The 24,311-nt window shown below is 33.9% G+C and overlaps 1 protein-coding gene and 1 pseudogene across 8 annotated transcripts in view; one reads left to right on the top strand and one right to left on the bottom strand.

Moving 5' to 3' along the window:
• Positions 1-24,051, top strand: part of LOC145265627 (anoctamin-10-like) — a 329,084-nt gene extending 305,033 nt beyond the window's left edge. For all 8 annotated transcript variants that reach the window (XM_080121667.1, XM_080121662.1, XM_080121668.1 and 5 more), the window contains 8 exons: positions 463-1,035; positions 5,354-5,409; positions 7,360-7,434; positions 11,816-12,025; positions 14,904-15,095; positions 16,905-17,039; positions 19,600-19,716; positions 23,752-24,051. In XM_080121667.1, coding sequence (XP_079977793.1) covers positions 463-1,035; positions 5,354-5,409; positions 7,360-7,434; positions 11,816-12,025; positions 14,904-15,095; positions 16,905-17,039; positions 19,600-19,716; positions 23,752-23,814 — 1,421 coding nt within the window. In that variant the 3' untranslated portion in view covers positions 23,815-24,051. The remainder of the gene's footprint in view (positions 1-462; positions 1,036-5,353; positions 5,410-7,359; positions 7,435-11,815; positions 12,026-14,903; positions 15,096-16,904; positions 17,040-19,599; positions 19,717-23,751) is intronic.
• Positions 21,431-21,547, bottom strand: LOC145265900 (5S ribosomal RNA; annotated as a pseudogene).
• Positions 24,052-24,311: the final 260 nt, after the last annotated feature.

Below are 24,311 nucleotides of genomic sequence, written 5' to 3'. Positions count from 1 at the left end.
ACACCTGACAGTCTACATGATGGTGATTTTGTAAAGATGTAGGTCTCTTTACAAAGCCACTATTGTGTTCTATATTGCTTTCCTCTTTCTCTGTCTATACTGAAGTTCAAGTGTAATGTGGGCAGACATCTCGCTGCTAATTCCCTACATAATGTCCTTGTAAATTCCGTCCCCAGTAGTATCTCATTACGTCTAAGTAACACTGTCTTGTTTGGGGTGAAAAAGAGTAAAAAAAAAATTAAAATTAAAGTCTATTTTGTGTTTACAATTCATTGTTATTTCACTTCTATAATTTAGTAATTTTTCCAACTTTAAACATTTTCTAGTTTTTATATAAATTGTTTGTTATATTCAACCCCCAAATGTATCTCATAAGTGCTTCATACTTCTTTCTTTCCCTCATTTTTTTGTTTGTTTTTTTATGTAAAAAATTTTTTTTTCTTTTCTCTTTTTTTAAATTAGCTCAAATTCGTGATTATTTCGGGGAGAAGATCGCACTCTATTTTGCTTTCCTTGGTGTATACACAGTGTCTTTGATTCCACCTGCATTTATTGGCGTCATCTATTTTATTACAAGTTGGAAGAATATTTATAGAGAAGCCATCTTCGCTTTCTTCAATCTCATCTGGACAACCATCTTCCTTGAATGCTGGAAACGCTACTGCTCAGAACTCTCATTCAAATGGGGAACAATCAACCTCGTGAAAGAATTTGAGGAGCCCCGCCCGAGTTACCATGGCCGACTGGGAACGAATCCGGTCACGGGACGAAAAGAACCCATTTATCCAAAATGGAAACAACGGGTCCGCTTCTATGGAGTCACCGTTCCGGTCATCTGTTTCTGTCTGTTTGTTGCTTTCGAGGCAATGTTGGCTTATTTTCAAATGCAAGACTGGGCTAATAAGCTGTACGAAAAAGACCCGTCATATTTAAACTATGCTAATATGATGGCCTTCCCAAGTGTCTTATATGCAGTCACTGTCTGCATCATGAACATTATTTATAATAAACTCATTCGAAAGCTCAACGATATGGGTATGTATTGATTTCATCTTTTCTTTCCTCTGATAAAAACTTAAATGAATTTTTGTTGATGACATTATATACATGTATAAACACGTATATATATATATGCATAAACACATATATACATTATATACATCATATACATGTATATGCATTATATACATGCATATAATGTATATACATTATATACATGTATATACATTATATACATGCATATAATGTATAGACATTATATACATGTATATAATATATAGACATGTATAGACATTATATACATGTACAGACATGTATATAAACATTATGCACATGTATAAAGCAAAAAGTATATACTAACATGATGCCCGGCATTGCCTGGTTGTCAAATATGCTAATATGTGATATTTTGATTTAGGCAGATTTCATATTTATTACGATAGAGCCAATTTTTTTTATTGATTACTAGAAGATGTACCTGGCGTTGCCCGGTATTAAACGTAACTTTAAATTCCTTGAAAGAACTGAAATAAAAAAAGAAACAGAAAGAAACTGAAGCATGTACATGTATTTTCTAAACAGTTCACTTCTTGTAAGTAAAAAAAAATATTCGAGCTGAGATTGAAACCAAAGTGAGTCAAGTACGATAACCATTAGACCAGCTTGACAAGAACTTTAAAAAGTGTTTTTAAACCTCGTGAAACAGTTTACAAACAACTAAAAATCCGATGACCCCCCCCCCCTCTCCAAGTATCAGTTTTGCAATTTTGACCCCTTAACAGCCCTTTTTCCGGATGAAAACCATTTAAAAAGTGTTCCACATGTCTGAATATCATATATATAAGATTTCAAGTCTGTAGATTAAAAATTTGTTGAGTATATAGGTTGAAAATTGTCCTGACACACACACACACACGCACACACACACTCTCTCTCACTTTTTTAGATATATAGATTACTAGCGAGGGGTACCCTGCGTTGCCCGGGTGTTTGTAGGTGTGTGTGAAAAAAGAGAGGTGCCCGTGAAAAAAGAAAGCCTTGACGACGTGCAGTTGGAAAATAGTAAAGTGTGAAAAAAAAAAACAGGTGCGCGTTTTTGATTGACGTGACGGCGATAGCTATTCAGCAGTTAGCATTTTGTGCGGGACAGTTTTTAATGAGGTCAATAAATCGGTTTGTTTGTTTTTAAAAACCCGCTCCCTCGTCTCGAAATGAAAGCTACCGTCTGATATGACGAAGTCGACATTGACCAAACATTACTTCTGGGCCTGTGATTAGAGTCGAGTTTCACTTTTTTTTATACCGAATGTAACGCGTGCCGATGCAGGAAATGTCGAATAATTGACGTTTGAAAGTCAATAAAACTAAATAGACAGGCGAGCTCCGTGGTTAAGTGTGAAATATTACAATTTATAGATGATATAAAAAGTTTTAAGAAGTTGTGAACCGAGCGAGCGCTTCTCTGAAAGAAGCCTTTTGTGGACATCGAGGAAAAGCGTACATACATACATACATACATTTTCGCTTTTATATATATAGATTTCATTTCCTCCCATGTTTTTTTTTTTTTGTTTTCCCCTGGAAACTGAATCTGCTATCTCTAAACCTCAATATTCTTAGCCATTCCTTCAACATAGCTATACCATAAAAGTCTTACTTTTCTGCACACATCTCCCTATAATGTCCAGATTTAATCTTCCTCTGAGGTAACACATCCATTACTATTCTCATCTCATTTCTCTTCATGCAATGCATGCCCTCAATCCTCACTTCCAATTAGTCGACAGTGGCAGCAATCTGTTGGTTACTAATCGCAGATATTCCCTGGACTTACTCCATCCATTCTTAATTCGCAATTGTATTTTGCATGTCAATCACTTTTTCCACATCATCATCATCAGTTTAACAAATCTAATATATAAACAGCTGTATGTCTGTATTATTTAATTGGAATGTTTATTGAGATGAGTATTAGTTATTCATTTATTTATTGCGGACTATCATTCTCATCTTTTTTAGCTGTTGTTTCATGACGTTTCAATGAACTATTCCTCTGGCCTTCGTCAGGTGGTAACTCCGAAACTCCTCCTATCTGCATCCTCAGCAATTACTGCCTTCCATAGTTGTTTTTCATCTCACCACGTTGTCTGAAGATAGTGGTTTCAATCCTACCCAAAGCCGGCCAGAAGCTTAGTTGGCCAAAAACGTGGTAACACGAAAAACAACTATGGAAGGCAGTAAATGCTGAGGATGTGGATAAGAGGAGATTCAGAGTTCCTATCTCATCGCGGTTACCACCTGACGAAGGCTAGAGGGATATTGTGAAACAACAACTAAAAAGATGAGGATAGTAGTCCGCAATAAATAAATGGCTATATGTCGGTCTGTCGGTCTGTCGGTCGGTCTTCATATTTTCAAACTCTATCTCTTCCAAAACAAAAAGTCGCAGAGTGGCGCTAGGAGCATTAATTGATTACATTTTTTATGGATCTTTAGTCGGTTAAAATTGTTAAGGGGTCAAAAATGGGTCAAAGTTGACAAAAAATCATTAAACATTTTGTACATTCATTTTAGTTTATTTTTAAGTCTTAATCGGTTCATATGCGTGTCACATTGGTACAGTGGTAACGTCACCAGCTTTGAATTCTACAGTTTCAGTTTCGATTCTAGCTGATACTTTTTTTACTCTTGAAATCACGACTCTATAATAATATATATGAAATCTGGACAAATTAAAATATCATATTTAAGCGTATTTTACATCCGGGCAAAGCCCCCCTTTCCACTAGTTCCATATATCATCATCATCATCATCATCTTTGCATTCGTATTTGCATTGTGAACAGTTGTGTTACCCTCGCCTTCCATTGCATGTTATAAAACGTGTTTCAAGTAAGTTTCCTCATTGTATGACATCGTTTCGTGATTGTAGAATGATGTACATGTGTAACAGAGCACGGACGCATATTAGCAGCAGCAGTAGCAGCAGCAACTGTACGGCAGCCAACGTGTGCAAATGACCGAGCCGTTTGCGAGGTGACGTCGCAGCAAGGAAGAAGGAAAGGAAAAGATTATGAAAAAAAGAAAAATGTAGCCTGAGAGGACAAAAATAGACGTATTATACATGTGGCCCGAGAGCGACAGGGAAAGACGTGTCCTAAACATTGCCGAACAAAGACAGAATACCACATTACATATCCATCTTATCATTCTCATCTCATTTCTATATTGTTTAGTTATGTTCCCTGAACGTACTCCATTCATTCCTAACTCTTAATCGTACTAGCAAGTGCTCCACCTTGTGTTCTATTGATATCACTAACCTCCCAAAACTTTTTGACATCCAGATATATGATGTATCTTAAATAAGTTTCCAGACTTTTTTGTACAGGCATTTCAAGTTGTCATACACTCTTGAAGATTCAGTATGTTATTGCTATACATCTTATAAAATGACTGACTAATTTTTATGAGTTCTGATTCAAATGAACAGCTACAGTAGGAATTGGAATACACCCCACTAAAGCCTGATTGTCACAGTTGATGAATTTCAAAAATGCAATCTGGATGTAAGGACGCTTTAGAAGAACGATATGCAATAAAATTTTGTTTTAAACTTGGAAAAAATGCCACAGAAACGTATGGAATGATTCAGACTGCTTTTGGACCATCTTGCATGAATCGAGCATCAGTTTTTAAGTGGCATAAGAGATTCAAGGAAGGCAGGGAGTCTGTGAGGGATGATGAGAGGTGAGGAAGGAGTAAGGAAGTCAGAACACCAGAGTTGATTGGCCAAATAAAGAATTTCATGGATAAGGTAAGGACCGTCATGTGTTTCTAGAGGCAATAAGTGCATGGTTTGATGCCAGTGTAGGAACTGTACACACAATTATTTGTGAAGAACTGAAGATGCGGAATATTTGTATGAAATTTATCTCAAGGGTGCTCAGAAAAGATCAAAAAGAAAGACATTTTTATGACCAAGATGGATATCAGGACAGTTCCTCATCCTCCCTATAGTCCAGGCCTTGCTCCCTGTGACTTTTGGTTATAAGCTCAAGGAAAACCATTAGAGGCTGTCATTATGAAACAATTGAGGAGATGAAAGAAGTTGTGAAATGGGTCGTTGATACGCTAACACAAGATGACTTCCATGGTTCCATTCAGATGTTGTTAAAACAGTACAAGTGCATTGCAGCTGGAGGAGATTACTTTGAAGCGGACTAGAGTTTCATGTGTGTACTGTCAATAAAAATGCCCAAATCATAAATGTCCGGAAACTTATTGAAGGCACCTCATACTTTGTCTGCATCAGAGTTCTCATCCATTTCGAAAATTTTTTATTATTTTGCAGAGAATCATCGTCTCCAGAGTTCGTACGAAAATCATCTGATTATTAAAATGGTTTTGGTGAGTTGACGAACGAAGCATATTTACCCAGCATTACTCGGCTCGAGACATTACGCAATGCAAAAGAGAAAAAAATTATGGTTCTTATCCAGAATTTCCCTTATATTAAAAAACAAAAATAAAGAAAAATCTGTATAATATACAAACCCATGGCAAAACGAAAATATCACATTCCAAAAATCACATAGATTGATCAAGTAGTTTTATTTTGAATAAAAAAAACTTCAAATTTTATGAGTAACAGAAGAGCAGCTGTCTTGGTTGCCATTTTGAAAACAATCTAAAAAAAACAAAGGGAGATAATTCAAACTTGCAAGATTTATCTTGTAATACCTACAAATACTCATTAATCACTTAAAAATGATTTTCTTAATAAAAATAAAACTGCTTGATCAATTTATGTGATTTTTAGAATGTGATATTTTCGTTTCGTCACTGGTATGGCTATCATACAGATTTAACAAAAATGTTGTTTTTAATATATGGGGGAATTTTGATCACAAACAAAATTATAATTCAAAATATACCTGTGTTTAAAATGGTATTTTAAATTGTATTTTTTCATATTCGCTTTTCTTTTTTCTGTAATTATTATGAAAAATAAATTTAAGTAAATGGTGTTTCTGCACATGTGAAATATTTTCGTTTTTACTTTAAAAGATCAACATGAGAAGAGGAAGATAATTCAACCTTTGAAGGGAGATTAAAAAGGGGGAGATAATTATAAAATTAAATAAGACTTCAGAGGATATGTTAAAATTAAATAGATTTATTCAAATTAATTAAATATGAAATAATTAATAAACCAGTTTGAATATTTAAAAACAAAAAGATTAATTGAAGCAAATTAAAGTTTAACTGAATGAAACGTGAAAAAACTGGGTACAATTTCTCCATGTTTTGAGAAATCAGATTTGACAAGTTTGTTTATGAATTTATTTCCCCCTTTTCATCCTCCCCCTCCCCCCATATTGCTAAAAAAAAAATTTAAATATCATCACCCACATTTTTTTTTTTTACAAAAGAATCACCACTTATCAAGGTCTGGAGGCCACTCGAGGATAAGAGTTAATGAGTGCATGGTAGTCAATGGGTTAATATCATAGCAATCGTCCGTAGTGGAAATTTGTTAAATTGAATTACTTAAGGAGACAGCTCATCAAGAACTTGTTTACATTGAACTTGAAGATGACCATATTGTAATCAGCTGGAAAGCAGGAAAATCAGCTTTTGGAAAAATGCGTTTTAGTTTTCCCTTGTTATAGTTTTGATTTCAATAAATAATAAATTTGTAAAAAATTAAATTAAAAAAATTAAATAGATTTCATATGGGCGAGAATCACACACAGAGAAGATCTTGTTTGATAGTTTCGGGCAGCAACACTATAATAGCGAAATTTGGAAAACAAAAAATCGATAAAAAAAAATTAATGGTATCTCCTAACTTTTTGTGCCAATTTCAATGAAAAGCAATGATATCTACTTAATTGGCATGTCAGAAGTACTTAAATATTGCCACATTATTTTAAAAAAAAACATGAGTTTTCAATCTTTATTGTAAAAAACTCTTGCCATATTTCTTTGGGAACACATGATATAAGGGAAATAACTCAGTTATACTAAAATAAGGCAATTAACTCATATTTATGATTGTTAATGCACAATTTATTACAAAATTGGCAAAAGTTACATACTATTTACCTCCCGTTATAACTCTTCAGTGTTTTTTTAGCCAAACATTATTTTTGCTAAAAAATTTCACTAACTCTTATCCTCCAATGGCTTTCGGTCTTGGTAAGTGTGAGACATTAGTATTTGCTCAGTTTTAGAAATTACATTTTTAAAATATCAAAATAAAAAAAATAAGTCAAGCATAAAAATAAATGTTTATAAAAAAATAGAAAAAAAACTTTTTATTCTTTTATAAATTTTTTTTTCTTTTTTTTTCAGTTCAATTTTGTCAACTGCTTCATGTCACTTTTCTATAACGCGTTTTACCTTCAAGACATGGCCTTATTACGCAGCGTAAGTCAATATTGTACCTTTTTTTTAAATTTGTATGAAGAGAGATTTATGTCCCTTTATTTAAAGCTAGCAGGTAGGAGGTGGGGCACACAGCCTTGCCCAGTTGTAAAATACGCTTAAATAGTATATTTTAATTAATGCAGATTTCTTATTTATTATTACAGTCAATTCTCTATTGATTATTGAATTTTACCTGAATATATAAGTTATTTTTAAAAAAAGACTTGGGTGCCATCAGCTAGAATTGAAACCAAAACATTTAGCACTCTAACCAAGTTCCCTACCATTTGAGCTATCGACAGATAGATAAGAAAGATTTTCAATCAATTCATTTCTCCCATCTCCTTCGAGCTGCAATCTGCCTTTGGCTGTGTCCAACTGACAACTCTCCTCAACTCAACTGGCTGTCCCCTTTTCCTGTAAATAAGAAAAACATTAGATAAGTGGAGAATGAGATTAGGATAAGCCGAGACTCGAACCTTGTAAGCAAGATTCAGAAATAGATTCAGAACTTGGAATGTTAGAATTTAGCTATTATTTTGGAAGTTGGATATTTTTTGTATTGTAAAAAGAATTAACTGTTCATTCTTTTATGAAAACTGAATTAAAAAGGTCAGCTAGAAAAGAATAAACAATACAAATTAAAAATATATTGAAAAAACAGGTTAGGTTGAAAAATAGGTTAGTTCAGAATTCTTGTTTGCAGAAGTGTGTGTTTGGAGAACGTGAGCTGAGCCACGTGAGTAGGTCACGTTTAGAACCACACATCTGACGTCATAGCAAAAAGGGAATTCTCAATAATAGGAGAGGATTAGCAGATTAGTCGGAGAGTCGGAGTCAGCAGTTGAGCAGTTAAAGCAGAACAGCTGAGTCTGCTAGTCAGAGAGAGAATTGGAGTCAGGGTCCTTTGGAAATGAAGGAAAGAACATTTAACCATGTAGAAACGAATTTGAATTCCTGACGTCATCATTTCGACCAGTCAAATGAAATAAAGAACATCATCAATTTTTGTAACTGTTGTCTTCGTGTCGTCATTCAACAATTGAAGGTAATGTGTTAATCATTTTAATATGAACTTTGTGTAACCCCCTTCCAAGTAATGTGTCCCCCTCCTCCATCATAAGTAATGATTCTTCCCCTCCTGTCTTAAAAGAACTGAACACCCTCTCTCCTCGCTAATATATGTTATAAGAATCCACAGAACTGTAAAATGTATAAATGTCTTCTCTCTCTCTCATCATTGTTATATATATGTCCGCCGTCTCTCTCATCATCGTCAATCCTGTATTACATGTACCCGTTATACATCCCCGTCATCTCGCAATATATGATCCCAATATGAAACCCCCCTGCTATACAGCATCATAAAATGTCATAAACACCCATTGACTGTTGCAAACCTCCCCAACCCTCATAAAATGCATTGCCACAAAACTAACTCTAAAAATATACCAGTCCTTTTTATTCTGTTCAATACTACATCCTGGTTCACAACCCTACCTCAGCTTTCTTTTGTCTGCATCTATGAACAAATTCCTATCGATAGTACGACACTTGAACTTGCGCAGTTTAATTAATCTCGTATATATTTATTTTTTTAAGAATTCAAAGAAGAGAACTAGGATATGACTGTACACAATAACTTCCCTTTAATCTGTTTCAGTGAGTGAGGGAAAACGTCTTGACTTTAACAGTTTTCTTAGCAGAAATAAGTATTTAAAAAAAAAACTGAAGGAGAATAAAATATGTTACATTACAGAAGAAAAAAAAAGCTAAATATTTATGTTAAACATCAGAGTAGTAGTAGTAGTAGTAGTAGTGATAATGATAACAGCCATTAAATTTATCATGAAAAAAAAAGAAAAAAATAGGTTTATATCTTTAAAAAATCTGTAAGTTTTTATTTTTCTGTCTATAATAATAAAGATAAAAAAAAAAACACAATGTAAGCCTTTCAAATTACTCAATAATATGAAATTGATTTAATTAATTGAATTTTATTTATTTGCAGACTGTTACCCTCATTTTCATAGTTGTTGTTTCATCCTGTTTTGGCCATCTAAGCCTCTGGCCAGCTTTGGATAGGATTGAAACCGCTATCTTCAGACAATGCTCACCTGGAACCGTAGAGATTTGCTAATTAATAAAATTTGACCATGTTTATACATAGTAAATTTCTTTAACATTGAAATCAAATAGCACCATGACAATGATCAGTTTGTAGTTTTTTTCCAAATTGCAAAAATGTGAAATGAAAATTATTTCTTTGTTTTTACTATAAAGAAAACTACAGCTTTATTAATTGCTACCTGGAGGGTAGAAAGGTTTTGTTAGTATATGTTATGGTGAGTAGAAAATATACAGTGGATGCACTTTCAAGCAATCTTAAAACTCTTCCTTCCGCTACTTTTCCCCCCAGTCCTCATTTTCCGTGAATAATGTTTCTGACATAGAGGTAAGAACTTCTGTACCCTGAGGTGACAGTTTAATGAGAGGAGTTGACTAATTGATGTTCCATATCAGACAGACTACATAAAATAACCTTTTTGCTGTTTCTTTGCTAATTAATAAAATTTGATTATATTCATACATAGTAGATTTCCTCAACATTTATCAAATAACACCAAGACAATCATCTTTTTGTTGTTTTTCTTCAAATTACAAAAATGTGAAATGAAAAATTATTTGCTTTTTCATAAAGAAAATCTTTATTAAAATGTAAAATGTTGCAAATGTTCATTGATTGTCGCAAACTTCCTCAACCCTCATAAAAACTCATTATCACAAAACCCATCGATACTCCCAAAACTAACTCTAAAAATATGGCAGTCCTTTTTATTTGCATTCAACACTACACTCTGATTCACAACCATACCTCAGCTTTCTTTTATCTATCCCGGTGAACAACTTTCTCTCCATTGTTCTTCTGATAAACCTATTTCCTCTCTTTTTTTTTTTTTTTGTTATACTTTTTCTCTTTCTTCCTCACTTTCTAATAGTTGGAAGGAGGGGGGTCGATAGTATGTTTACAAATGCAGCCTACATGAGGACATTACCAAGGCTGATCACTGGTTGTTTTTGCTGTGATGATTTGACAACTTCTCTATTCATCAGACTGGAGCAACTTACTCATGAATAGGGCTATGACAACAGCATATTCTTTTCATTGTTTTGACTCTCGAGTGTGTATCTGTTGATATCTTATATGCTTTTATATAGAGTGATGTGGTTCTTGGTTGATTAACTGTGTCTAACTGTGTCAGATATCTACTTGGGAGTCCAAACAATGAAAAGAATATGCTGTTGTCACAGCTCTAGTCATGACGAGGTTAATTGGTCTGTACTAAGATGCAGAAGACCAATTTCCCGTATTTCTTGTAAATACTGTGCAGCCTGTCGAGGTTTTCTAAGCTGTTGGGAAGCAGCTCTCCTTAAGACAACATTTATTTGAGCACTATGATTTGAGTGTTACTATTTGAGCACTATGATTTGATTATTGCTATAGTCAGTTGCTGGAATCAAGGTTCTTGATAAGTCTAGAAACATCTTGGACAGACAAATGAATGTTGTTCAAAGTATTTTCAGTCCTGGGAGGAAATTCAGGGGTTAGCTGGTCATTCCAACACAGGTTGGAGTTTGATGCGAAAACATCAATGTCACACAGTCCTTTTGTTCCTATTCAACACTTTACCTCAGTTTTTTTTTTTGTGTACCTTGGTGAACAACTTCCTCTCCGTTTTTCTGCTGATAAACCTATTTCCTCTTTTTTTTTTTTTTCTTATATTTTTTTCCTCTTTCTCCCCTAACACTTTGGAAAGGGGAGGGATCGATAGTATCACACTGCGACTGCAAAGCTTTCTTTTTTAATCAAATTTGCACTTTTATTTTCATTCTGTTCATTTTCACAATGTTTCAGTCGATGTAACCTCCAACCTTCTTCAGGTGTATCTTGTTGAACTCGGGAATTTGGACAGAATTTCAATTCAAAGTCTTTATTTACTTCATGGGAGTAGCATGTTCTTGTTTCGTCAGCCTTGACTGGATAGAGGTCCTAAGTAGTTCCCAATTGTATTCTTCGATTGCTCACACTGAGAATTGAACCTTTAAACCTTCAGGAGAATATCACTTTACACTGCAAAGACCCGTGGCGCAATGGTTAGAAATCTTGGAAAATCAATTGCAAAAAAAACAAAAAAACAATCCTATTCAGCTTCCTTTGTGTACCTTGGTGAACAACTTCCTCTCCATTGTTCTGCTGATAAACTTATTTCCTCTTTCTTTTATTATATTTCTTTTCCTCTTTTTCCCCTACTTCCTAACACTTGCGACTGCAAAACGTTCTTTTTTAATTGCACTTTTATTTTCGTTTCATTTGTCGCAGGATTTGGTCGCTCTTCTCATCACCCAACAAGTCGTCGACCAACTCCAGGAAACGGTTGTGCCGTTCTTGTTACATCGCAATCGTGCCAAAAAGGTTGCCAAAATGATCGCGGCTTACTCGCAAGAGCAGAGAATCGACGACACTCCGGAAAGTGATGTCTCCCTTGAACTACGGAAAAAGGCCAACATTGAAATGACCATGGATCCATGCGTGAGTTGGAACAATTATTTTTTTTTGTCATTCATGACAAACGGTTTGATTGGTTGATAAGAAATTTTAATTTTCAGCAGAATAATTTAGTGAACAAAGAAAAGTCAAAGAATAAAAGAATAGAAGAACAAAAGAATAGAAGAATAAATATGCATTTTAGTTACAGCTACGTATCATTTCATTAGATATACAGTCCGTTTTCACTAAAAAAGTACTTTCTTCAAAAGGAACACCCAAACGCATTTCACCAGTTTCTTACAGGTGATTTCATTTTGAATACCATTCTTCAATTTCTTTTTCATTTTGTAAGTCATTGATGTTAAAAGCATTTTAAAAGGCAATGAAACTATGGTACATCTCTGAGATATGTAACATATAGTTTTTATATAAAAAATCAATATAGAATCGAAACAAAAGCATTTAATGTTCCCTATTGTTTGAGCTATCAGCAGATAAATAAGAAAAATTAAAATTAAATCGAGCACAATTTTATAAACACTGTTATCTCATAGAATTAACCCCTACAGAAAAAAAAACAACTATGCATTGCCTGGTTGTAAAATATGCTTAAATATATTTTAATTCATGTAGTTTTTGTGTTTATTATTACAGAGCCAATTCTCTATTGAATATATATATATATATATATATATATATATATATATATATATATATATATATATAATTTATTATTTGGGGGTAAACAGTTACATACGGTTGCTACAAATAGCCATCTGTTTCAGTCAAAGAGACTTCATCAGGCGACCTGGAACCTCTCGCCACCAAAAAGAAAAATGGGATAGATAAGAGAGAAATTGAAAAAGAAAAATGGAGCTCTTCAAAAAAGTATAAAAAGTTCAAAAATGGATATATATATATATATAGTACTGATTTCAAGAGTGTAAAAAATGACTTGGGTGCCATCAGTTAGAATCGAAACAAAAACATTTCATTTTCCCTATTGTTTGAGCTATCAACAGATAGATAAGATTAAAATTAAACCACTTCAAGCTGTGAATGAATTTGTGCATGTGCAAAAGTAATAGCAACATGTCGGCCAGTTGAAATGAACATTTTGTATTTCAACTTACAAACATATTTCTGTACACGTTATTCATCCTTCCAAATAAAGATTTTATTCATTATAAACCCTCCTTGGTGTATGATTACTATTTCCTGTTAATTTCAGTGTTATGTGACCAGTAGTTTAAGAGTTTATCGGTTAAATATTTTCACACACACATATACATCTACTGTTTTATTTATATAGATTAGGGGGAATTCTGGACAAGCACCTATGAGGTGCCTTCAATAAATTTCCAGATTTTTTTTGTACAAGTATTTAAAATTTGTCGTAGATTCTTGAAAGCTCAGTATGTTATTGCTATACATCTTATGAGATGACTGACCAATTTTTTATGATTTCAGGTTCAAATGAATAGCTACAGCAGGAATTGGAATACATTCTACTAAAGCCTGATCGTCACAGCCGGTGAATTTCAAAAATGCAATCTGGACACAAAGACACTTTAGAAGAACAATAAAATTCTGTTTCAAACTTTGAAAAAATTGCCACAGAAACGTATGGAACGCTTCAGACTGCTTTTGGACCATCTTGTATGAATTGAGCATCAGTTTTTGAGTGGTATAAGAAATTCAAGCAAGGCAGGGAGTCTATGAGGGATGATGAGGTGTGGAAGGAGTAAGGAAGTCAGAACACCAGAGTTGATTAAAGAATTTCATGGATAAGGACTGTTGTGTGTTTATAGAGACAATAAGTTCACAGTTTGATGCCAGTGTGGGAACTGTACACACAATTATTTCTCGAGGAACTGAAGATGTGGAAGATTGGCATGAATGCACCAGTTCAAAACTCCATCTTTGTCGCAGACTATTTGACTAAGATGAGCATCACTCTTCCTATTGTCCAGACCTTGTTCCTTGTAACTTTTGGTTTTTTCCTGAGCTCAAGGAAACCTTAGAGGCTGTCGTTATTTTTTTTTTATTTTTTTTTTTGTTTTTTACACAGTGATCACCACTTATCAAGGCCCGGAAGCCACTCGGGGATAAGGGTTATTGCAAGTACATTACGTTAGTGTGGAGATTTGATGAAGTGTTTACTTAAGGGGGCGGTTCATTAGGAATTTGTTAACATTGGACTTGAAGACATCCAAGTTGTAGTCCGGAGGGAAGCAGGCAGACGGAACAGAGTTCCACAGGCGTGAAGTCCTAAGAAAGAAGCTTTGTTCATGGAATCCGCGTTTTGATTTAGGCACAGATATAGAGTGGGGGAAATTTTTCACAGTGGATTCAGCTAGACGGGTGTTTTTCGTGAAAGATTGGCGAGGGGGGACCAGAGATTGGAGTTCAGACGAGCACCTGCCATGAAAATGATAAAACAAGGATAGGCTCACAACGTCTCTTCTGTGGGAGAGAGGTTGCAGGGTAGAGAAAAGGGCATCCCCCACTAAACCACAAAGTCTATTTTGTACTCTGTCAAGGCATGATAGGCTGTTTTTGGCTGCTCCTGCCCAGATATGGCAGCAGTATTCCATCCTTGGACGTACTTGGCTTTTATATAGATAGAGAATTGCACCAGTAGTGAGATATCTTCTGGAGCGGTAGAAGGATCTACCGTTATGAAACAGTTAAGGAGATGAAAGACGTTTTGACAAGGGTCATTGACACAAGAGAACTTCCATGGGACCGTCCTGAAGTTGATAGAATGGTACAAGTGCATTGCAGCCAGAGGAGATTACTTCGAAGAGGACTAAAGTCTCATGTGTGTACTATCAATGAAAGTGCCCATACGAAATATGATTTTACTTTGCATGTCAGATTATTTTTGAAAAGAGTTTCTTTTTTTTTTTTTTTGCAGGTGACAATCGATGATCATTTGGAGATGTTTCTTCAGTTTGGCTACATCTACCTTTTTTCGTCCGTCTACCCGTTGGCCGCGTTCTGGGCATTTGTCAATAACATGTTCGAGATACGCACGGACGCTTTCAAAATGTGCAATGTCTTCATGCGGCCGTTTCCCAGATCGGCATCGTCCATTGGTGCATGGCAGGTGAGGGACATTTTAACTTTATTTTATTTTATTTTTTTTTTACATGGAGGTCACCATTTATCAAGACCCGGAAGCCACTCGGGAATAATGGTTATTGCATGTACAGTAATCAATGGGATAGTATCATAGTAATCGTTATTATTGGAGATTTGATAAAGTGTCTTACTTAAGGGGGCGGTTCATCAGGAATTTGTTTGTGTTGGACTTGAAGACATCCAGGTTGAAGTCGGGAGGGACACAGGCAAACGGAAGAGAGTTCCACAGGCGTGCAATTCTAAGGAAGAAGCTTTGCTCATAGAATCTACGCTTTGATTTAGACACAGATAAAGAGTGGGGAAAATTAATGACAGTGGTTTCAGCTAGACGGGCGTTTATCATGAAAGATTAGCAAGGGGGGTGCCAGAGATTGGAGCTCAGATGAGCACTTGCTATGGAAATAATGATAAAACAAAGACATGCTCGCAACGTCTCTCCTGTGGGAGAGAGGTTGCAGGGAAGAGAAAAGGGCATCTCCCACTAAACCCCGAAGTCTATTTTGTACTCTGTCAAGACAGGATAGGCTGTTTTTAGCAGCTCCAGCCCAGATGTGGCAGCAGTACTCCATCCTTAGACATACTTGGCTTTTATACAGATAGAGAATTGCATCAATAATGAGATATCTTCTGGAGCAGTAGAAGGATCCCACCATTTTCCCAGCGACCTTGGCAACAGACTTAATGCAATAATATTTATTTTTTACCAACATTCATAGTTTTAAACTTCTGAAAGTGTTTTTAGTTGTGTTTCACTCTAAGATTTTGTTGATATCTCGTCTTTTGGCAACAATAAAAATCCAAAATGGTCGACCATGTATTGGTGTTTCATTCCTTAAAAAATAGTTAAAAGAAAATTTACCTTACTACTAACCCTAAGTCCGATTGGTACCATCCCCTCCAAACTTAGGGTTAGTGATAGCGTAAGCGTCTTTTTTTTTCTTTTAACTTTTAAGCCTGTAGAAGGCTTTCCGACATCTAGCAACATTAATAGTGAAGGTGAATGGATCAATTTAAATGGGAACAATTTTTTATTTATGAACATAGTCAAAGATTGGATTGTGTTTGTGATTCCAAGTATTATTTACTTCCTTACCACTGCTGGAAGATGTGACACAAGGTTAGAAGGTGGGGGTGGGGGGAGTCAAGCCGGGACCCCTAAAGGAGGAGCACTCTGGCCTATTAAAAATTGCCTTAGTGTCCTCATTAATATTTCCTGGCCAGGGTACCTCGGGCAGCAAGCAATAAACTTACTCCACCTGAAAAATGGGAAGCAAAACCTGGGAGAGTGGATCTTCTAGAACTGCAAAAACTGTATACGAAAAATCAGTGATTCCTCAGCCAACAGGGCAAAGGCTACTTTAACAATGGTTTATACTCTGTTGGTTTTGGTGCTGAGGTAAAAACCACAGCTGAGGTTTGTGATTTGACGTATGAATTGTATAAGTTTTTAATATAACTTTTTTGTGCATTATATTTTTTAAAAAAATTTTCTTATTGCATTTTTATTTTTCAATTATTTATTGAAAGATTTTTTGTTTAATTTGTACATTTAAAATCTTTTGAATTAAAAAAAAAATGTAATCAATTTTTTAAAGATTTTTATTTAAAAAATTATTTTAAAGCATTTTTTAAATTTTGTACTTTTTTAATAAATTTTTTTAAAATTGCCTTTTTATTTTTTTTGTTTAATTTTTAAAATAATCTTTTTAATAATTTTTAAAATAATTTTTTTGATCATTTTAAAAAAAAATATTTTTTTTTAAAAACTTTTCAGACAATTTTTGAATTAATGGGTTTCATTGCTGTCATCACTAATTGTGCTTTAATTGGTATGAACCCCGAAGTACAGAAACTTTTACCTGGACATCAAACACCAGTTCAACTCGTTCTCATTGTGGTTGTGTTGGAGGTAAAATCAGTTTTGATTCTGTTTTTTTAATATTTTTCATTTTTTTTTTAAATATTTTTCTTCGCTTTTTTTTTTTTTTATATTTTTCTGTATTTTTTTAATACTTTTCTTCATTGTTTTTTAAATATTTTTCTTCATTGTTTTTTAAATATTTTTCTTCATTCTTTTTAACATTTTTCTTCATTTTTTTAAATACTTTTCTTCATTTGTTTTTTTTTTTAAATATTTTTCTTCATTGTTTTTTTTTCATATTTTTCTTCATTTTTTTAAAAAATGTGGATCAATCCTGACTTGAAAAGGAAAAAGATGAAAAACTGTGTCCGAAAGAAGGTGACAAAAAACAAAACGAAAAACATGACAATACTATTACTACTACTTGTTGAATTCTAAATTCTAGAATATATACAGTCAGTGTATACACATTGATATTCTGTGACTAGATAGAAGAAAGTATCACAAGCAGCTGTATATGAAATTAATGATAATTTTATGCACAGTAGAGAACCGGGATACAGCATTAAAAATTAGTAGCAAAATACAATACAGTATATAATCCACATGTATATAATCAAATAAGATTTTAAATAACACTGTAAGGCTGGGAAAACATTGTATTCCACATTGATGCCTGAAAAAACCGTATCCTAGTACTCTACTGTATATGTTTATTTCATGTGTATATCTACAGTGATGATCATATTTATTGGCACGGTAAAATAAAAGTTAAATTTTGTCTAATAAATTCTAAAAAAGGGATTAAATTAAAGAAAATAACAAAGTATATTATGTATTTTTAACTGGCCTTTCCGATGCAGCAATCGGATTTTAGAAAAAATAAATAACAAAGGAACAACAAACATAATTGCAAAAAACCCTTGTTCAAAATTATTGGCACGATTTATTTAATAATCAATTGTATAGCCTTTGGCCTTGATTACCTTCCTCAGTCGCTTTTCATAGTTTACAACCAAGTTGTTGCACTCTTCAGTAGTAATTTTAGCCCACTCTTCCTGACAATAATCCTCCAATTGAATAAGATTCTTAGGCTTCCTTTGCATTACCCTCAATTTTAAGGTTCTCCATAAATTTTCAATTGGATTAAGGTCTGGGCTTTGTGATGGCCACTCCAAAACATTAATATGATTGTCCTCAAGCCATTTCTTAGTCAGTTTAGCCGAATGCTTTGGGTCATTATCTTGCATGAACCACCAACGACGACCAAGTGAGAGCTCTTTAGCAGAGTCTTTCAGGTTTTCATCCAATATTTTAACATAATCTTCCTTTTTTATGCTACCTGTGACCTTAACAAGTCACCCTGGTCCAGAGGCAGCAAAGGATCCCCAAAACATCAAACTGCCTCCACCGTGCTTCACTGTGGGTATGGTGTTCTTAGGCAGGAAAGCTTCGCCAGATTTTCTGTAAATATAAGACACTTTATTATGGCCAAATAACTCTATTTTCGTTTCGTCAGTCCATAGAACACGTTTCCAGAATGCAACATCTTTATCAATATGACGTTTTGCAAAGGCTAGCCTTGCTTTCAGGTGCATAGGCTTCAATAAGGGAGTTTTTCTCGGACGACATGCTTTTAAACCAGCTCTCTTCAAAACTCTACCAACTGTATGTCGAGATACATTCACTCCAGAGGTGCTCTGTTCATCAACAATCTCCCCAACAGAGATCCTTGGGTTTTGTTTTACTTGTCGAACAATTTTCCGTTCATCTCTTGGGGAAAGAATCCTTTTTCTCCCTCTACCCTCTAAACTCATAACGTGGCCTTGCGATTTGAACTTGTTTATTATGGCTATAACAGTGGATTTGGGAAGGTTTAGCTTCTTTGAAATCTTATCATAGCCCTCCCCATTGGTATGGCATGCTACAACAAGCTTCCTGACGTCTTCGCTGTGTTCCTTAGTTTTAACCATGGCGATTGAAAATTATAATTTAGTCACTTATAATAGTTTAAATAAATCGCTATCTAAAAATTATCTGAAAAAAATTATTCACTGAATTAGCGTTAAACAAGCATAATATGGCTATAAAAAAGTTCAGAAAGCACGTAAACCGGAAATTGATTGATATTATACTGATACTAAAAGAAAAACAAAGCCGTGCCAATAATTTTGAACAAGGGTTTTTTGCAATTATGTTTGTTGTTCCTTTGTTATTTATTTTTTCTAAAATCCGATTGCTGCATCGGAAAGGCCAGTTAAAAATACATAATATACTTTGTTATTTTCTTTAATTTAATCCCTTTTTTAGAATTTATTAGACAAAATTTAACTTTTATTTTACCGTGCCAATAAATATGATCATCACTGTATGTGTATATTATCAATATGTGTATATGTATGTGTAAGCTATGAGATATTCTAGTTTATTTAAAAAAAAAAAAAAAAACTAATTATAGTTCTCTGAGAGCCATTTTACTTTCTTGTTGTGCTGCCTCTCTGTGTCAACGAAATGAAGATGAGGATAACAGTCCATAAATAAACAAACTTTTTTACTTTCAAATTATTTCTTATTGTTTCTATTTTTTTTTTTTTTTTTCATCTTTCAGCATTTCATTCTCGCGATAAAAGCGTTGATTGCTTTCCTCATTCCGGACGTTCCAAAATGGGTGCAACTTGAAATGGCCAAGGCACAATTTGAAGCCAAGGAGGCTGTAGAGAAAGTCGTAAGTACCAGCAAGGTCATCCGATATTGCCCCGACCCAATTTAACATTTTGTCTTCTTTCTATTTCTAGTTTTGGATGAAAGAGTGTTGCGATGGGTATGACTTTTAATTATGAAATCAACTGAGTTCAAGTCCTGTGAAATCTATTATGATCAAATTGCATGATGATTCATTTTGGGAAGGTATGAACCCCACCGAAAGACAATATTCAAAAGAGAGTCACCAAATTAATAGGTCCCACTGAACTGTTAGTTAGGCTTCAGCCTCTCTCCCACCAACAAAATGTTGAATCCTTCTGCCTGTTTTACAAATATTTTAATGGTAGATGCTCTGAAAAACTACAATCCCTTGTACCCCCTAGATGTAAATACCCCCCCCCCGACAAGCAGAAAAATCCCACCCCTACACAGCCTTATACTCTAATAGTTTCTTCCCCAGAACTGCTGGACTTTGGAATTCCCTTCTGGGTCCCTGATTTCCCAACTGTACTGACATGCAGAAGTTCAAGTGTAATGTGAACAGACATCTTGCTGCTCAACTCCCATCATAATATCCCTGCAACTTATGTCCCAGATACATCAAAGTGGCACTGTGCCTTGTTTCGGATGAAAATGCAATAAAAAGAAAAGAACGGTTGATTTATTCAAAGTATTACATATTATTCATCCAGGATTATTTTACTTTCATTGCTATGATGTCACTTTTGGTTTTGTTATTTATGTTCATTTATTCTTGTTTTTTATATCTGCTGCTCGACTATGATGAGAACTTGCTTGGCATTTTTTAGTTTGAGTCATAGTGTTTTTTTGTCCGAGGAGATTAGGTTGGCACGGTTAAAAAGGTTTTTGATTATGGCTATCTTATATTGGTAGGGGCATTCACTCTTAAAATTTAGGTGACAGGAGTTAAGGCTAATAGGTTTTTTGTAGTTGGAGGAGCTGATGGTGTTATTAGAAGTATCAATGAAGACGTCAAGGAAAAGGAATTTATTTCTATGTTGAATTTAAGTATGAAGTTATCTTGAAAGAAGTTCTTCAATCTTAGTATCTGTTCGTTGTTATCGGCTAGGATGAGAATATTAACACCATACCGTACATAGATAGAGGGTTTGCTGGTGTTATTAAATATCTGGTTTTCGAGGTCACTCATGTAGAACTCACTAAATAGCGGACTGAGGATTGAACCTATTGAGACTCCCGTAGTCATAAAAGAATATCTCAGTAGAACAAACTAATAATAATTTTTTAAGTATTTTTTATTGATTTTAAGGGAAGGGAGAGGCGGGTTGTTGTATATGTTGTTAAGTAATGGGTTGGGTTTTTTTTACAAGAACATTTGTGAATAGTTTCTACGTTGATGGAGGTGATGAGTTTGTTGTCACGTTGTTTGGCTTTTAGAATTTGTTGTAGTTCTTATGTTGATTTAACAAGGTAAATATGGGCTAATGCGATCATTGACTACTTTGGTTAGGGAATAGATTGGACTGGTAACTTGTGATATGATGGGTAGTGAGGGAGAGTTCAGTTTAAATATCCAGGTTTATACTCACCAATAATTTGGGGAAGTTGGTAATTTCCAATTTGGGCATTCCATCCCATAGCCCTTGAGCCCTGGAGGGGCATAGGACATCTACAACTTTTTTTAGATGCTTTTGTAGCGAGTTCTTTTTTTACAGGATGAGGATGCTGGCCCCACACCCAACCTTCCCAGAAGGTACATACAGCACCTAGCCTTCCCAAATGGTCACCCATCTGGTACTGGCCAGGCTCAACGTTGCTTAACTTTGGTGATCTGGCGAGAACCAGTGTATCAACGTGATTGTGCCATACGTAATTTGGGCATTATTGGCAGTGATTAGTTAGTTGACTTTAATATGTTTGTAGGGTTTTATTGATTTTTTTTTTTTTTAATTTTGTGTGGTCATCAAGGATTGTTTGCAGTTAAGTACAACGAATATTTGTTTTATCGACTTTTTTTTTAGTAGAGAAGATATCTATACTTGGAATACTTCAAACTTTTCTCTTAAACTTTTCACTAAGTAATACTGGTTTAAGTTATTTCTAAAATTAGAAAAAAATAAATAAATAAAAATATGCATTCATTAAATGAAAATAATTTTTTACCGAGAAAATACCTTTTAAGAAATAAAATAAATCATGTGTTTATGACAAATAGGGGGGGGGGGTTAACCAGTCAAGAATATACTAACTTTGTTGGTGTCTGTTTTATAGTTTTTAGCTGAACATACAAACACACACATACAACGACACGTTATATAAATGATTTATTTACAAAAACAAATCACATTGTTTTTGGGTTGAGCATATTAGGAAGTGATAAACAAACTGACACTAGCATATTAAACAATGCTCTTTGTGTAAACGAATGGAGCTTAGGTGTTTGGACACTGTTTGAACATTGTTAATTCACATGCCCGTCATAGCAGTAGTCGAATAGCATAACAGTTAAAAGCGCCGACCATCGTCCAGGCGGTCTAGTTTCGAACCTGGCTTGAGGTAATTGCTTGTCTAGTTGCATTGATGAGCTGTGATACAGCGAAACAGTACTGTATGTGGATTACTATATATATACACCGATGAAGACTGAAGGATTGGTCGAAAATTACGTACCTGTAAAAAAAGTTTTTTAATTTTTTTTTCATAATATTATTTTGTATTCCTGCATGTCACCAATTGAAAAATGAATAAATAAATAAAAGTTATAAGCATTTATACTTTTCGTATTCTTTTTTATACATTTCCATTCATATATATATATATATATATATATATATATATATATATATATAAATATATATATATAAAGAGAGGCTCCTTCAGTCTTTGACAGACTATGGATACCCACTATAGGAGTGCCTGCGCGTTAAATTTTGTGGCAGAAGGTGGTGCACAATCTCCAACCACAACTCTTCTTAGTCGACATTGTTAAATACCAGTGGCAAATAAAGAGTATGTTCAGGACGACTGGAAACAAATGCCGAGATAATTGGAGAGCACATACAGCATCTAGAATTCCCAAATGGTCGCCAATACTAACCAGGCTCAACGTTACTTAACTTCAGTGATCTAACGAGAACCGGTGTATCAACATGATTATGCTTATATATATATATATATATATATATATATAACTTCTAAAAAAAAAAAATAATAATAAAAAAAAAAACAGGGTGTCCACACAAAGTCTGGCTACTTAAGGTAGTCAAACTTTGTGGACACCCTTTAGATTATGCAGCCAGACTTTGTGGGCACCCTGTAGATTATGTAGCCAGACTTTTTGGACACCCTGTAGATTATGTAGCCAGACTTTGTGGACACATAAATTTTAGGTTTAGATAAGATTTATCTATCTAAATTTCTGAAAAAAGAAATATAAATATTATGCTCTCATTTTGAACATTTTTTTCACTTATAATAGAGCACTCTGTTGGAATTCTTTTTTCCCATATAATATATAATAAATATTATATAAATATAATATATATATATATATATATATATATATTGATGGGAAAAACACTGCAAAGCACAGGTGTTCTATTTGCTCTATGATCTGAAAATAAAGTGGAGGTCTGAAGCGTCATATGAATATCCACAGAGCAGCACCAGTTGGCGTCCCTCAATCTCAGCTAACGTGTGACCTCTGCAACAGACTGTGTAAGAGCAGGACTGGTCTGAAGAGCCACCTTCGTTCCCACAGAAGATAGAAAATGCATCTTGATCATATCACCACATGTATGCGTGTATAAATGTATATAAAAAAAATCAAATGAAACAAGTTATAAAACGTATTAAATAAAATAACAAAAATAAAAGAATATTTTAAAAAGTACATGGAAATGGATAAATAATTAACAATAAAGCAAAGGAAAGAAGTGACGATTATTGTGTGTGTGTGTGTGTGTGTGTGTGTGTGTGTGTGTGTGTGTGTGTGTGTACATATTTGTATCCAGTTATTTATTTATTCATTCATTTAATTAATTTATGTATCATTTTATTAATTTTTTTTTTATAGAAAATCCAGAATGCCAAACGAAAATTGCTACGGAAATTCACAGTGGACAAAGGAGAAGATTGAAACAAAAAGCAGATGAAGAAATGACACGCTACAATGAACAACAAGTGTTTTTAACTTAAGCATTATCGCATTTGTTTTAAAAACATTTTTTATGTTTTCAAAATTTACGTTTTTTTTTTAATTATTTTTTCTGTTTATAATAAATTTTATATCAATCGAGAATTGGCACAGAAATTTGTTGGTGAAAGTTGTTGATGTTTATGAGTTTTGCCAAACTGCTACAACTTTTTTTTTTTTTTTTTTTGACAAAAGCAAGAAAAAAAATTAATTACTTTTTTAACATTTTTTTTAAAAAATCTTTTAGTTTCTGCTAAATTGAAGGTCTCATTGATGTGGCTGATGGTTTTTGGACGTTCAAAACATCTTATGTAGATCAATTACTGATGTCCGAAATGATTTTTAATTTTTTTAATTTGAATTTTTTTTTATTATTAGCAAATATTCAGAAGGTATATCTTCTAAGAAAAAAAAAATAAATGTAGAAATAAATTTTTTTG

This window comes from Euprymna scolopes, chromosome 40 (genome assembly GCF_053919585.1).
Source record: "Euprymna scolopes isolate OS-2025 chromosome 40, ASM5391958v1, whole genome shotgun sequence".
NCBI lineage: Eukaryota > Metazoa > Mollusca > Cephalopoda > Sepiida > Sepiolidae > Euprymna > Euprymna scolopes.
This window is presented reverse-complemented; position numbering and strand designations above follow the sequence as displayed.